This window comes from Juglans microcarpa x Juglans regia, chromosome 6D, assembly GCF_004785595.1.
Source record: "Juglans microcarpa x Juglans regia isolate MS1-56 chromosome 6D, Jm3101_v1.0, whole genome shotgun sequence".
NCBI classification, from domain to species: domain Eukaryota; kingdom Viridiplantae; phylum Streptophyta; class Magnoliopsida; order Fagales; family Juglandaceae; genus Juglans; species Juglans microcarpa x Juglans regia.
This window is the reverse complement of record NC_054604.1, coordinates 34,312,723-34,329,424: the sequence shown is the minus strand read 5'-3', so window position 1 is coordinate 34,329,424 and position 16,702 is coordinate 34,312,723. Positions and strand designations below refer to the sequence as shown.

The 16,702-nt window shown below is 34.6% G+C and overlaps 2 protein-coding genes across 2 annotated transcripts; both read right to left on the bottom strand.

The window, feature by feature from the left end:
* Nucleotides 1–1,303: 1,303 nt before the first annotated feature.
* LOC121234680 (transcription factor TCP4-like) lies at nucleotides 1,304–4,158 on the bottom strand. The gene has a single exon (XM_041130732.1). It carries the CDS (start codon nucleotides 3,616–3,618, stop codon nucleotides 1,879–1,881), a length of 1,740 nt encoding a protein of 579 aa, XP_040986666.1. The 5' UTR covers nucleotides 3,619–4,158; the 3' UTR covers nucleotides 1,304–1,878.
* A 7,944-nt stretch (nucleotides 4,159–12,102) lies between these two features.
* On the bottom strand, nucleotides 12,103–13,086 carry LOC121234682 (heat shock 70 kDa protein 16-like). Its single transcript, XM_041130735.1, has 2 exons — nucleotides 13,053–13,086; nucleotides 12,103–12,691 (listed from the first exon to the last, which is right to left on the bottom strand). Exon 2 carries the CDS (start codon nucleotides 12,561–12,563, stop codon nucleotides 12,174–12,176), a length of 390 nt encoding a protein of 129 aa, XP_040986669.1. The 5' UTR covers nucleotides 12,564–12,691; nucleotides 13,053–13,086; the 3' UTR covers nucleotides 12,103–12,173.
* Nucleotides 13,087–16,702: the final 3,616 nt, after the last annotated feature.

Genomic DNA, 16,702 nt, shown 5'->3' with positions numbered 1-16,702 from the left:
GAATCCAATACTTTACCGTATTCCTTTCGTCTAAAAGACGGTGATTTGGTTGGCTCAGTTTGGATATCAAAACCATCTCAACTTATCTCATCATTATAATTTTCACAAATTCCTACATAAAATACAATAAACAATTCAACTTTTTCAAATCTCAAAACAATAATAATATTAAAAAAATATATTTTAACAATATTTTATTCAACTTTCATCTAAAACCATCTATCCCATCTCACTATCCAAATTCCAAACCCCACCTAATTGTTGCGTTCTTCTGATTCTAAAGGTGTCGCAGCACCTTTCCACCATTGATACCCACATTCTTCGGAAGGGGTAGTATCAACAATATATACGCCATGTGTTTATTTCATTTCTCTCTAATCTCCCTTGGGAAAAGAAGAAAGTTCCAACCTAGACTGAAGTGGATTTTATTAGGCACAGATATTTAACGGGTAGGGGACCATAGACAGATGGCCAAAAATACATTTTGGTAGTATCCATTCTGTCATGCATTCTTCCATAACTAAGCATGTTGAACATGTGTTCAATCAATTCCGCTTTCATGGTTCCTCCTGCAGATGTACTCCAGTTAGCCCACTTCCCATGGCAAAGCACACATCATTCCAAACCAACCTGATCTTAATTGCAAAGCGGACTTCACAACTTATTTAAATCTAATCCTTTGCTGCATCCTAAGATCACCTTTTTGAAGACACGCTAACTTAATACATAGGAGGGCTGAATAAGAGAACCCAGATTCTACTAATATGGGTATATTGGGGTTTCAACTTTTCTAGACCCACCTAACTGGCACTAATTGAGTAAATTAGTTGTCAAGATTCATCCTTGTTTTGCTTTCCCTTTAGAGTGAGGTCTATAGCAATTTCGCAGTCCTAGTGAACACTGTTCCAGTTAGTTTATATATACTAAAGAGGCTATAAAGATCGGCAGTAAGAAGATACGACACTACAAAAGCAGAAATTTTCCATTTTCCCCTCTTCAGTTTGGGAGGAGAGAGAATTGTGGAACAAACTACTTTTCTTCTCAACAATCTACTGTACAAGGAAAATGACCTCTAGTCCTGTGATCCCAAAATCCGAACAAGATGTAAAAGATATGGTAATCTTTTAATTCCTTTTGCAGGTTTAAGGAAACCCTTGAAAGAAATTATAACTGTTCCAGTGGAAAGTGGTAAAGGAACAAAGCAATCACAAATCATTCAGAATAATTTGCTAAAAAAAAAAAAAAAAAACCTTTCATCTACTTGGCAATTCATTAAGAAGATGTCCATTTCTAAGACGAGGTGAAAGAGAAAGAAACATATTAGTTGATCTGGTTTTGCCGGGTTTTATGACAAATGTTCGAAAAAGAGCCATGCTCTGCCCAGGTTTATTAGAACAAACTAGTTGCTGTTTCACCGCTGGAAACGCTAGAAATGAAAGTGAAATCAAACAGCATGACATGTACGAAGTCTGCCGACAGAAACACAGCAATCCAACAACTTAAACAAAGTTGAGCTCTAGGAGCCCACTCAAACATAACAACAAAGCTAGAACATAATCAGATGATAGAAACTAAACAAACCGCGGACCGAATAGCCTGAAAGGTACTCAGATTTCTTCTTCCCACGGGATACGCCATCGGATCAAATTGACTGAAAGTCTCCTCTCTTCCATTACTCTATTGACATAATAACTACTCTTCTTGGTTCTCCTAGTGCATGATAAGAGTCCTGTAAAAGCATTTTAACAAATAGGTAGATTATTTGTGGGAAAGTCGAGTTAAAAGTCGGTAATGAGGCATTTTAGATGAATTTGAGAAGTGGGTTTTGAAGGTAGCACCTCGTAAAGAGAGGGAAATCGGTCGCTTTATTCTGATCGATCAATGGCGAGAATCGGAGGAGGCAGAGGACGGCTTGTTTGAGATGCCGTCGTGCTCCTCTTCACCCTGGATACGTGCTGGAATGTGAAACCCGGAGAATCCGCCAGAGGCGAATCCAATGCTCGATGTTGAGGACTGATGGATTGTTGGCGGAATTTGATGGTGATAAGCGGAGGCGGTGGTAATTGACGGGTCTATCCAAACGCGAACCGAAGAGGTGTTGTTACTGGACTGAAGGGGTCCCCTCTGTGTAGAAAATTGGTTTTGGCCGAACAAAGGAGGTGGTGGTGGTGAATTGAAGACGAATCCACTACCGCCTCCACTGTTGGCATTACCAGTGTCTGCACCAGCACTATTCCAAGCTATCATTCTCTGGAACCGGCCCGTATCTGCTGGGTGGTGTTGGTGGTGCTCAGACCACCCAGCCGAGGAGGACCCACCGTAACCCAATGGGGTTGTTCCGGAGAAAAACTGCATTTGTTCATTTTGATGATGATAGGTCTGGGCCTGGTGCTGGTTCCGGTGCAGAAGATCAACTGGGTCGTGAAAAGACTGAAGTGAGAGCCGCAGATCTTGGCTCTGGCTACTAGTTCTCGACTGCAAATCTGGTGGGTAATTCTGATACTGTATCGGCGAAGGAGAGTGCATTGTCTCCGCCGATGCACCCGTAGGGAAAAAAGACTTGATTGTTTCAGCAATAGAGTCCGAGTCCAGCGATGGTGGAAGAAAACTACAACTATTATTCGGGTTCTGGCCCATCTGGACTGATTGAAAATTATGCATATCAGTTTCTGAAACTCTACCACCATCGCAGCCCACCATTGCAGTTGTTGTCCTCCTACTGCTTGAAGCAATGGTATCCATCGGACCACGGTGGATACCGATTGTATTCTCGTTCTCGTCGATTATCTGCGGCTGCTGGTTGTACTGCTCTTGTTGTGAGGTGGTGGTGATGACCGAAGTCGTGGGGTTCCATGCTGGGAGCTCGGCGAGCTCGTCGATGGCGGCCTTGGCTTTTTTTATGAGCCAATCGACGGCCTTGCTGGGTCGATCGTAGCCAAGCCGGTCCTGGACGTCGTAGAACTGGATTGCGGTGTGGGCGGAGAGACGGACACGACGGTCTCTGGGCCCCTTGGCGGTGCAGACCTTGCTGTGGCGGTCCTTGCGTCCAGTGGAGCGAACAATGTGGCCTCCTTGAACCTCCACGATCTCGCCGCCTCCGCTTCTTATCCCCAATCTCGACGATGTTGTGGCTTGGTGGTGGTTCTCTCGCATTTTTCCTGCATATTCGATGCAAGTTTGAGGAGAAGGAAAGTGAGAGCGTTTCTTTGGAGGTTGCGATGGTTGTGGTTGTGAGTCTAATCCTCCATACAAATGTTGGTTTTGATGGAGATGGTGGTGCTGGAAATGAAAGACTGCCTCTTGCTGTTGATGATGGTGATGCTCTTTTTGCTGTGATGTGGAATCTTGGTCGTCTTCTTCTTCTTCTCCCTCTTCTTGAACATGCCTTGAATTTAGAACTGGGTTTTGATGTTGATGATGATGATTCCTTTGAGGATCCAGACTCGGCCCTTGTGCTTTTCCCCTTCCAGCTTTTAAAGGAGCAGCACACTTTTTCTTTGTGGGTTGTTGATTCTTTACTCTCCCTTTCCTTCCCACTCTCCTCTTGTTGCTTGTGCAACTGCCACCCAACTGAGACCTGATACTTCTGCTGCTGCCTCTCCCAAAAGGCTCTGCCATTCAGTTTTCCCGGTTTCCATTACCCAACACCAGAAACCAAAGCCGTCTAAGTTGAAAAAAAATGAAAAAGAAAAAGAAAACAACAAACCAGACCCAGAAGGCTAAGGCCAGCTCTATATTCAGCCTAAACCCATCTCTCTGCCTCTCTTTTACCGTCTCTTTACACAGCTTTTGATACACCCAGAATGCCCCAACCAAACTGGAATTTTTTTTGTTGGTAAATAGTTTAATACCCCACTTGACCAATCAAACCCAGGGAACTAGATACACCCAATTTCAAGAGGGAACTTCTTGGGAATCTTCCTGCAGTTTTTCCATGCTGTGTGTGACTGGGAGAGAGGCGCAGAGAGAGAGAGAGAGGGGGGCGTGGAGGTGGTGGAACAGTAAATAAAGGTTATGGGGAAGAAGTATCCCCTATAGGCCTATACGAGATCTTGATGAAGCCAGTGATGAGGGGGCAGTGTTTGGTCAGAAAGAGGATTAAAGATCTCATCACTGCGTCTGCTGCTGTTCTTGTACCAGCAACACTGCACAAAACTCCCAACCAAACTCTCTCGCTCAGCTTTTTGCTCCACTTTCAACTTTAAACTCCCCGCCTCTCTCTCTCTCTCTCGACCCTCTCTCTTGTCTATTATATCCTTCCTCTCACGTTTAGTGGATAAGAAAAATGTTTGATTTTATTTTATTATTATAATTTTTTAAAATTTTTATATAAAATATAATAAATAATTTAATTTTTTTAATTTTAAAATAATAATAATATTAAAAAATAATATTTTAATAATATTTTATTTAATTTTTATTTAAAATCTACTCATCTTATTTCATTATTCAAACCGTACCTAAAGTAGGTTTTTCAGTTTTTTTTTTTTTTAACTTGCTAGTTCCTGGTTAGAAGTTAGATCGTTGTCATGTCTCTTAGGACTGGCTGGACGATGCTTCGGTGGATTAGAACCATTATATGCCACCTCCACGTAATTATATCATTGGAGAGTTGCGCCGGTTGCCGGTTGGTGGGGACTCTCATCATAAATTTGTCCTTTCGCGGCTTGATTGCATGTACGATCGTCGTTGCTTCTCCTTAGTTTGGGTCCGTTTGCTTATTTTTTATTTATTTATAAATAATGTTAAGTATGATGATAGGTTCTACAAGTGAGCGTATTTCTTTTCAAATAATTCGATATATTATTAAAAAATTTATTTTTTTATATATAGATTCTATATTTACTAATTTTTTTAAAAATTATGTGCGGCGATTAAGGTCTCATTTAGTTGTTAAATTTATTTGATTTCAACTCAATTCAATCTAAATTTAACCTAAATCTAACATCTAAGTATCTAATTTTTAAATTATTAAATTCATCTCAACTAAAAATCTCTTTACACGTGAGATCCATAACTTTTTTCAATTTTTCATAAATACATCTAAACTTATTTTAACATTCAAATACATTTAAATTCATATTAAAACATCATCATTAGCTTGGCCAAATAAAATTGGCTAAAATTTACATAATTAATGTAAAACACATCTCACATTGAATTGAACAAATCTAAAATAATTTAGACTTTTGCTACAGTGGTTAGTCAAAAATAGAGAACTACAATTGATTCGCCAAACATTAAAATATTAATTTCTCACTTCAAGCAAAAATTAAAATATTAGTTTATCACTCCAAACAAATATTAAAATATTAATTTCTCACTCCAAGCAAAAATACTATTTGGTTTGTAATTAAGAAATTTAGATAAAATTTTAGATGAGTTTAATCAAATATTTTTTGTTATTAGAATTAAATAACTTTTGAAAATATGGTTTTTTAATATTAATTTAATTATATAATTATTATTAACATTTAATTGGTAGAGCTACAAGATGTGATAGAAATAAATTAAATAAAAAATTATTAAATTAATAATATTTTATTATTATATAAAGAGTTAATGAATAATCCAATTTGGGGATTGAATTTAAATATAATATGCAAATGCAAAAAAGTGTGATATTGGCTAAATTTTAAAGATAGATTTGACCAAGCCAATGAGGATGCTCTTAGGTAGACTCTACAAAATTAACTCTATCATTTCAATTCACTACTATCTTCAACATTCAAACGCAGCTTAAGTATTCTATAACTGCAAATATCATTTTTCTTTATTTATTAGACTAATCTTTTTTGGAAAATACCTGTGTAACATTTCAAGTGATAGGTTTATATTTCTTTATAATTTTTTATATAATTAAATTTTAAATTAAATATATTTACATAAAAGGATATTATTTTTATAAATTATATCTCGTTTAAAAAAATGTGGTGCATAAGATCATTGCTTCTTATAAGACCATTAACTCGTCTCATTTCATCATTACAACTTTCTCAAATTTCTATACAAAATATAATAAATAATTCAAAATTTTCAAATCTTAAAACAACTTTTCTAAATTATCACACAAAATATAATAAATAATTCAACTTTTATTTTACTATTCACAAACCATCTCAACTCATTTCAACTCATTTCTAAATCCAAACTACTCCTAATACACCACAACAAATGAATTTGAGTCCCACATAAGAACTGAGTTTGAAAGATCCATCAGGGAATGGTATCCATTCTGTTTGGTTTGATGAGTTCCTTTATATGTGCCACTTGTAGTATGGTATTTGGTGCCTTGACCATTATTGTTGTATTCATCCATGGCAACCAGAGGATAGACTGTAAAGTGACAAGAAATTGAGAATTCTTTATGTATATTCCAAGCCATTTGTGGGGATCCATGATCATTTATATCCATCCAGACATTCGGTTTCATGGAAAGTGATTCATATGGATTGACCAAGCTGGGGATTGTTTCCATATTACTTTATAAAGCAATTCATGAATAGATGCTCTGTATTGTCAGTGTCAGTGAAGCATCGTGAATCAATAGCTTCACTCTCTTCTTCAATTGTGATGACATTTGCCATTTCGTGGAGGCCTTGCATCGGTTCAAGATAAGTACTTTGACCGAGAATTTCCCATTGGCATTTGGCTTTAGTGTTGGAAAATTGAATCTGCACTTTCGAGGGCTTTGGGGAATGACGAAAATAGAAACAGTGGAAGTTGGTCGGGAATAGGGTGTGGGTTTGAAGACGGGTAAAGAAGGTATCCTTGGGTCGCACCATGTTTTTTATATGAATAATATTATATATCGTACTTTTATTTTATTCTGATCATATTAAATAGTATGTAATATATTTATTATCATTAGATGATAAAAAAATATGTATTAAATTATCATTTAATAATAATAAATGTGACACATCTTACTTAATAGGATGAAAGTGGGATAACAGTATGGTACATACAAATATTCTCTTAATCTCATCTCATTTAATCATCCTAATTTTTTAAAATTTTTATACAAAATAAAATAAACAATTTAATATTTTCAAATCTCAAAACAAAAATAATATTAAAAAAAATATATTCTAATAATATTTTATTCAACTTTTAATTTTTATCTCAACTCATTTTATCCTATTTATAAAAATAAACAAGAAGTTTAGAAGGTATTTACTTTTGAGTGCCTGTGTCCAGAGTCCAGACCCCAGAGCCTATCATCATCGAAATAAATTTGCCATCCTTGAATCCTTTAGATCCAATCCTTTAATAAGTTTTGGGTGGCAAATCAAGTCTCAAGCTTAGTGTTAGGTTACTTTTCTTGGCAGGATTGAAGCACCACCAAAATTTTGAAAGAGGGTGGTGTCAAACGATGAACACCATGCATATATTTGGAGTAAATGGGAAGACATGGTGTTGGAGGAAATTATGGATTTTATTGAAAAAGATGAGGGAAAGGAGGTGCCGGGATTTTGATGGTGGTTTTTTTGAGGTTGAGAGGTTGTAAATAATAGTGAGATGGGTTGTGAATAGTAGTGAGATTTATGAGTTAAAGTTGATGAATAGTAATGAACAATAGTGAGATGAGTTGTGAATCCAAATCGGGCAACGCGCTGGGCCATATAGGGTGTGAAGTGAATTTAGGACTTTTGACTTGAGAAATTCTATGCATCAGTCACTATTCACTTTCACACTTCATACTTATAGTTTTTTTTTTCATAGAGTGTAAAAATATTTTTCATAAAGTGTGAGAGTGTATTTGATGTGGGATGTAGGATAATGAATAATAACTGATAAAAAAAATTTTTCTTTCAATTTATCGATCGACTTGTTAAATAAGAGAACAGTAAAATAAACCATGTGGTCCAGGTGCCTTGTACATTATCCCCATTTTTGTTTCAGTGAATTGAGGTTTCTTGTTCATCTTGAAATGGCAGAGATGGGAACTTTCGTCTGGAGTGATGGTAATGGCCGTAATTATCAATATTCTCTCCAGTTCTCCAGATTATCTGGAAAGAGGAGTTGCACGACTGGAGTAGAAGTTGCTTCAATTGAAGTTTTATCTGAAATCCATCCATTTTCTGTTTGTTTTCAAGGGATCAACTGAATCCCTTCTTAGTACTACAGCACTGAACCCTAAGTTCAAGGGCCTGTCTTGTTTCCTTTTCTGCAACAACCATGTTTATGTTCTTGGGGGACTGTTACATCCACACCGAAACATGTATTTTTTTTTAAAATATTTTTTTAAACTCTTTAAAAATTGCAAAAATATTAAAAAATATTTCTTTAATTATTAAGTAAAAAAAAAAAAAAGTACAATCAATACCCATACTCGGTGGGTATTCTCGATAGGACTAGGCTTCTCCATCTTCTTAACTACTTGTCCTTCTGTGGTTTGTAATTAAATTACTTCGGCGATGCCCTTTCTACTTTATCTTGTTTTAGATAAGAAAAGTACAATAATTTTTAGTACTATTTTCTTATTTAATACACCGAAAATTATCTTCATTATCTATGTCATTTTGGAGGCGAGATCATAGTTTTAAATTTCATACCGTACCGGTCGGTACAGTTAAAATTTTTCGTTTCGACCGTCCGGCCGGTACAGGTACTATATATGTTTCGTACCGGCCAAAATACCGGCCGTACCGGCCGGTACCGGTCGTTTCGGCCTGAATTTCGACCTGTACCAGCATATATTTCAGCCGGTACCGGCCGATATTTCGGCCTGTGTTTTTTTTTTTTTTTTTTTTTTCATTTTTTCAAACTATAAGTTTATTTTTTAACTCTCAATTCAAACTAGATTATTTATAATTTATATATATATGTATTTATATATAATTTATTTATATATAGACTATTATTTTAGAATATAATTTTTATATATATTTATATATATAATTTATTCATATATCGACTATCCCGAAATATTATCCCGAAACGCTATCCCGAAACGGTACTGGTACCGAAATATTTCGTTCCGGTGCCTTGACCGGTACAACGTCCGGTACGGTATTCAAAACATTGGGCGAGACATTAAAGTATATGAGAAATATTTATCTCGTTTGAATAGTGAGATGAAATAAAATAAGATTAATAAAATATTATTATAATAATATTTTTTAATATTATTATTATTTTAAAATTTGAAAATTTTGAATTGTATATTATATTTTATATAAAAATTTAAAAAAATTATAATGATGTGATGAGATAAGATAAAATGAGATTGGTTAAGAATATTTCCGTATTTAAATGGGACTACATAAAATTTTTTTATAAAAATAAATTTATATATTGATAGAACTTGAGATAATAAGATTATAAAATTATTTTTATTATAAAATATATCTAATATATTAAATTAGTTAGTCAACTTTTGTATCAAAATATCTTAATAAGAAGTTATTTTTCGGCTCAAAAAATATCAATGCGAATAAAGTATTTGACTTTTGTGTTCTGTCGGCGGGCGTCCCCTCCTCTACTCAAAATAATTTCCAAACCATCTTTTAAACTTCGCCTTGATTGAACGCAAACCCTTTTCATATTCTAATGAGAACGACATGCCTCGATTGTTATTGTAGCATGTAAACTTTGCAATAATAGTATATGACTTTGGCCAAAAGAAATAAATGATAAGAGTTATTATATTCTTAAGTAGGTATACAGAATACACCATTTACATAATTTAAATGGTAAGATTTGATTTATAAAATTTAAATTTTATAATTTGTCTTTCAAATTAAATTGTTTTCGCAGATGAGATGAGTTGAGATTAAAGTTAAAATATTAAATAAAATATTATTAGAATATATTTTTTAATATTATTTTTGTTTTTAGAATTTAAAAAAGTTGAATTGTTTATTTTATTTTGTATTAGAAATTGAAAAAGTTGTAATGATTAGATAAGATGAGATGAGATACTTTCTTAAAACAAACGAGGCATAATCATGTAAGCACGTTACTATATATGTATATTGTAGAGAACATATTTTTTCAAACGATAAAGCAAAAAAAAAAAAAAAGCATAAATCTCAAGGAAATGTGTATTTTTAGATAAATTCTCAAGATAATTTAACAATTCTTCTACGTACAAGCAGTTTTGTTTACCAATTGGATACCGATGGTTGACGTGGCTATTATTATATTAAAAAGAAAACACAAAACCTGAAGAGAAGAAAGACATACACGGCAAGAAAGACCCAGAGGCTAGAGTTGCTCGCAGGACAAATCCCAAGTAGAAAGTCAGTTGAATCCGAGGACATACACGGAAGGCAAGACTCAGAGCTGCTCGCAAACGCCCAACTCCTCCATTTCACCATCAGATCTCCTTCGTCAGGTAAAAGCAATCTCCCCTTCACATTCTGTTGAAATATATTGTGTTGAATGCTGAAATGGAACCTGTATGTCCTAAAGGAATCATTGAACTCAAACTCTTCTCCCACATTTACTGCATTTTCTGTTAAAATATATATCAACACTTGTTAGCACAATTTCATCAACCAATCCAACAATACAGGTATTTTGAATATTAATTCGACACCATACTTATATTAATGTCTATATTTATTACTACATATTTGGTTCATTGTTGTTATTGATCTATATGTTAGGTGATACCAATTCCCTTTCATCCGGAATTTTCAAGCTATATATGCATGGGTGCCATGCAACAATGCCACATTCTTGGTTGCCACCCTTCTTACCTTATCTTGATGCCTACCATCTCCATGGACCTGTCAGGTGACGAGTTCGTTCTTTTTTTAGCATGTGAATTTTATCCACTTTGTTACATGTGGATGAGTTTTTAACTATTATATTATATTCACAAATACAATTTAGGGTGGATGGAACCCAGCTGAATAGCTTGTCTGGGGGACAACTGTGGCTATAAGTCAATGTACTTGGATAAGTTGGTTGGATGGATGTATTCTTTTTGGATGGATGGGAAGTTGTTAAAAACATGTTGATATATTGTCAGATGTAAATATATTCTTTTTGGGACTATTGATGTTAAATACTTCTTTTTGGATGGATGTGAAGTTGTTAAAAATATGTTGATATTTTTAGATCTTTTTTATATTCTTTTACTTGGAACATGTTGCAAGGGAAGTTTGTGGAATCAGGGACTTGAATGGAGTTCAAAGTTTATTCTACTGAGTGCAGGAATTTTAAAAACATTCGTTGATGGTCTCTTTTTGCCATGCAATTTGCTATGATCATTCTATAAACAGATTTTAGTACTTTGGAAATCATATTATTTCCAATTTGATGATCAACAGATTTATTGCTAGTAACATGACTGACCTGTGGGCCTAATGGTCAACAATGTCTTTTCCAGAACTTTATAATGGATGCAAGTGATCATGTCTTTGTTTAAGGAAAACTATAGTTGCTTATAAGTTATTATTATTGTTATCATTATTTTCATCCAAAGCATGCAAGGCAGCTGCGCTCAAAGCCCACCAAAACTAGATACGTAATGGGTAATAATGCACTTTGTTTACATGAGTGAAGTCAGCATCTTTTGGAATATATCGTGCATTGCACGGTCAAAGATATATGATGCTATGATATTCAAATAAATAGAATGATATACTATAGCCAAGGCTTTGTTTCAAGTAATGCTCATCCTATCCAATAATCCCGAAGCTAGCTTTTCAAATTCTTCCCTCTTAATAAATCCCTTGACATCTTTCTCCTCTATCAGACACTCAATATTTAGAGGTGCCTCTGGATTTGCACTCTTAACACTTTCTTTAGCTTCTTGCATGCTACCCTCAGCCTGATACATGCCTTGATATTAGAGTACACATCAATACCATACTGCTCTTTAAATTTTGAAGCAAAACTTCGTCAAAGTCTCACCCTCCCAAGCTTATGTCAAAAGTATGTGATAATATCCTCATATGTCCAGCCTCAAATAATGCAATAGAGACCTGAGTATCACAATGACCAATGTCAACAAATACAACATAAGTTGGTCCAGAGCTGGGGAAATTTGTTTTATAAATTCCAAAACTAAGTGCAGTAGCAGTACAGTCATGCATCAATCTTAACGGCTTTAACCCAGCAATTGTTGCAGCATTCAAATATGCACATCACTGCAAGTCCGTAAAGTATGATGGGATCCCGATTACACAATCTGAAATGGGCATTTCCAAACGTTTCTATGTTATCTCTTTCAAATGAGCAAAGAGCATTGCCAGAATTTGCACTGGCGTAAATGTATGGCTCTCACCCCGGTTCGTCAAGTGAATCAAAATGCCCCCATCCGGACCTTCAGACGTTTTGAAAGGCAGCTTTTTTAGCTCGTTCTGCACATCCACATCTGATAATTTCCTGCCAATTAGTCTTTTGACCTGAGATATTGTGGATTTCAGGTTCATCATTGCAGAAGCAACACCAGCAAATCCCATAAACCGTTGCTTCTCCCCAAAACATACCATAGCCGGGGTTTCACGTTTCGATTCATCATTCAACAAAACATCAATACCCCTTTGCTTCACCACGGCAACAACACAGTTCTCGTTTCCAATATCAAATCCCACCACACTCATTTCAATTGATTTGGTTTCAGTGCAAACCAAAAAAATAAGCAACTTGTTTAAGTCCGAATTCTCACTTTCCCCAACCAACCAACTCAAGACTTTATACCTTGAATCTTTTCCACAAACCTTAAGTTTCCCTACAACAATATTCAAAATTTAAACAAGAAAACATAATGGTGAGAATGCCAAAGCCCGTAAACCAATATCCAAAGAAATGTAAACTCACTCTACTCAAACCAAGGATATTTTCAGTGCAAATTAAAAGTTAAAGGGTGTTAAAAATTATTATAGCCATTCAATCCGAAGCCAATCAATTAGCATACATCTAGTGACCTTGCAACTATTAAAGCCAAAACAAAAAGACATAGAAACTAAAAAATTTCTTCCCATTTTCGCAGCAACCAAAAACAGGGCAAAGTTCTATCTCACAAGCTAATCCATAAAAATCCAATTTGAGAAGCAGCAGAGAATTTTTCCTGGTTAAGAAGGACGAATTACCTGATTCAGAGACTATTTTTTGACGAAAAAAATCCACGAATTACCTAAATTCAAAACCTAACTTTTGAAAACTACAAAATCAAAATATATCCACGACACAAAATTAATCAACTGCATAATTATCTGCTACAGAGAGAGAGAGAGATACCGGTGGATGCAGCTGTGTTCACAGGGAAGAGCCGCAACGAAGGCATGCGGAGAAGATTAGGGCTTGGACCAAAAAATGGGGGTTAAACGAAAAATGGGAGCTTTTAGGTGGAAGAGAGAGGAGAAACGATACCTGAAGAGAAGCCACGCGGAGAAGTTTGGGCAGAGAAGGCACACGGAGAAGAGAGAAGGCACGCACGCGGAGGCAAAAAAACCAGAGAATGAGAGAGGGCACGAAGAGGAAGAGGAAGAGGAAGAGAGAGGGCACCCTTCGTTCAAAACTGTGCGTTTTGTATAAATTTTTCATTTATCTTCAGATCTCGCCCAAACTTTAGCTCATTCACGTAAAATAAAAAACGGTTCGTTTCATTAAATTGATCTATGTCAGCACCTTGGTGCACATCAGTACGCAATCTCGCTTGACGGCTCGTTTATTTTCAGTGATGAGATGAATTGAAATTAAAATTAAAAAGTTAAATAAAATATTATTAGAATATATTTTTTAATATTATTTTTATTTTGAGATTTGAAAAAGTTGAATTATTTATTTTATTTTATATAAAAATTTGAAAAAATTATAATGATGAGGTGAGATGAAATGTTCTTATTTTCATTTTCGCACTTTATAGTAGTGTTTTTTCTCTTCTCTCTCTACCGGTTCGTTTTTGTCAGATCTGCTGCTTTCCGGCAGCCATATACCTACACACGCCCCACCACCCCATTCTACAGTCGCCGAACTACTGGGACGGCGCAAAGTCGCGCCAAAAAGGTCTGCGCGTGGCCCTCACGCGTGGCTTGTTTCCGCGTGTGTTCCCCACGCGCCGCCGCACAACAACGCTTCCAACGGCTACACGCACCGTATCAGTAGATTCGTCTCGTCGAGATCTTCCAGATATGAGCCACCTATTCTCCATCCCACAGGCGCGTGGCTGCCACGCGCCATCACAGGTGCCCGGGAATATAGATGATCGACAGATCAGTCCATTTGATCCCGGATTTTCTCCTATGTTATCGCTTTTCCTAAACCGTGATCTTGAAGAAGGGACTGAGGATCTCTCCAAAAATCATCTCATGACAACAAGCAACAGTGCACCCGCCACTCTCACCGCTTTCTGCGGAGGTTCCCCGCTACCGGCAGTTGTTGCATTGTTCGCAATTCTTTGCGAACAGCTTATTACCATTTTTTAAGATGGCGTCCTCTTGGTAGGACATGGATGACGATCAAGAAATTTATTGTAAAAACTCATTTTTTTCTTTTTTATCCACCTCTTTGCACTGTTATTATTGTTTTAGGGTATTTATTGGGGAACCCCACCCTCTCCTCTTGTATCATCTTAGTTACTAACATATATTTGTTTGCTTAGAAAAAAAAAAGTACTGCAATGAAAGCAAGTACTGCAAGTATTTGGCACGTGTAGGTGTGTGAGTTGAGGCTGTCATTATTTAGAGGTCCACATGAAGCATTGCAGAAGTTATAAACAACGTTTAGTTTATTTTGTTAAAAATTGAATAAAATATTATTAAAATATAATTTTTTGATATAATTTTTATTTTAAAATTTGAAAAAATTAAATTGTTTATTACATTTTATATAAGACTTTTAAAAAATTATAATGATGAGATAAAATGAGATGATTTTGTGTATCCAAACTAATCTTAAAGTTCAATGATCGTAAAAAAACAAAAAACAAAAAGAAAGCTAAATTTATAAAATGAAATTATACAAGTTTTGAGTGTTCTTTTTTTTTTAAAAAAAAAAACGAGTCAATTTAGAATTCATATGAAAATATTATTTTTTAAATGATAGATTTTACTATTTTTTTTTTAAAATAGTATGCAAGATTTACACATTCATATCTATATAAAACAAAATGAAAAGATATTTATGTATCAGATTATCAGTATTCAAATATTTCCTATTTTTACAGTTTGAATATAGGTTTACGTCTCGTTTAGTTATATAGATAAAATTATATGAGATAAAATTAAAAGTTGAATAAAATATTATTAAAATATAATTTTTTATTTTGAGATTTAAAAATATTGAATTATTTATTATATTTTGTGTAAAAGTTTAAAAAATTATAATGATTATATTATATGAAATGAAATAATTTAATTAAGCGAACGTGTACTTTTGAGTAACTGTGGCCTGTGGGTGTAATAATCAGCCAAGTTGCCAACGCTGGCAGAATCTTTGTGCTCGCTGTGGGGAGCAGCCGCAGTTTACGAGCTCATTTTAATTCTTAATATAATCTTTTTTGGGTCTCAATGGAATTCGATGCATGTTTATGAGGATTTATATAAACTTAATATCGAACCATTTCTCATTTTAATTAAAAAGAAAAGAAAATAAAATTAAGGATTTGTTTTGCACCATCTTATCCGGAAATCCTGCAAGTTGATTTGAAGCGATTTGGGCAATGTTTTCTTTCTCATCATTTTTTTTAGAATTTTTTTTCTCATAATTAGATTTAAAAGGATGATGGGTATGTTACAAAATATCCAGGGAATGCAGACTTAAATAAACTAAATAGAAAGTCTTTTCTATTTATTTATTTATAACTTTTGTGGCAGTTTAGCACAGAGGCAATGGATATTTATTGCTTCTATGACTTTTGAAAATATAGTATTAAATGCTGTTACTCTATCATCCTCTACATTTGATATGAGGGGTGTTATAATCATAAATAAATTACATAAAAATAATTTTATAAATTAGTATAATTTTATTTGATATATTGTATCTATTTTATAATAAAAGTAACTTTATAATTTGATAAATTATATCAAGCCATATCAATTTGTAAGATTATTTTTATGTAATTACTATGTGACTAGAATATTTGTCATTTGATAATTGATACTAGCTAGAATTGGAACTATGAGGCCGTATTACGATCTAAATTGCAAATTGTTGAATTTTGTAGCTTTTTTTAAAGAGAAATATCATCATTCATTTATTCATTAATAAAAACTTATATTCATGACTAGATATATGCGTAAATATTACCATATCAACCATTTAGAGCTCAACCAGTACGCTATTGGACTGGTATATATGGACTTTATTGTTGCTGATACTCTTTACAGAAAAAAGTCTAAGAGAAGCACTCTGCCTAAACAGAGACTCAAGCTCATCATTCATAGAAAGAGAGGATTTAACCTTTATGGACAAACCGTCTAAGAGACGGACTCATTTTTTTTATTTTTACTATACAATAAGGAAAACAAATAGGGAAAATGATAGATTACAGTTTGAATTAACTTTGGTAGACTTTGACGACGCGTGAAGATAACAAACTTGTTTCTTTTCAGTCACAAAAGTTCAATTTGAAATATTTGGTGGTGGCGATTTCGATGATTCGGCTCGTGTGGTGAGAAGAGCTGTAGGCAGGGATGATGCGTTAGGACCACATGAGGTAATTTCTACAAAATCATCACTATTCTCTGAACGATTTGCGACATGAGAGTTTTCTCGTGCTGCTCGTGTCTTTTGACTT

Coding starts and splice junctions, on each gene's coding strand:
- LOC121234680 (XM_041130732.1), bottom strand. CDS start 3,618: ATGGCAGAGCCTTTTGGGAGAGGCAGCAGCAGAAGTATCAGGTCTCAG.
- LOC121234682 (XM_041130735.1), bottom strand. CDS start 12,563: ATGAGTGTGGTGGGATTTGATATTGGAAACGAGAACTGTGTTGTTGCC.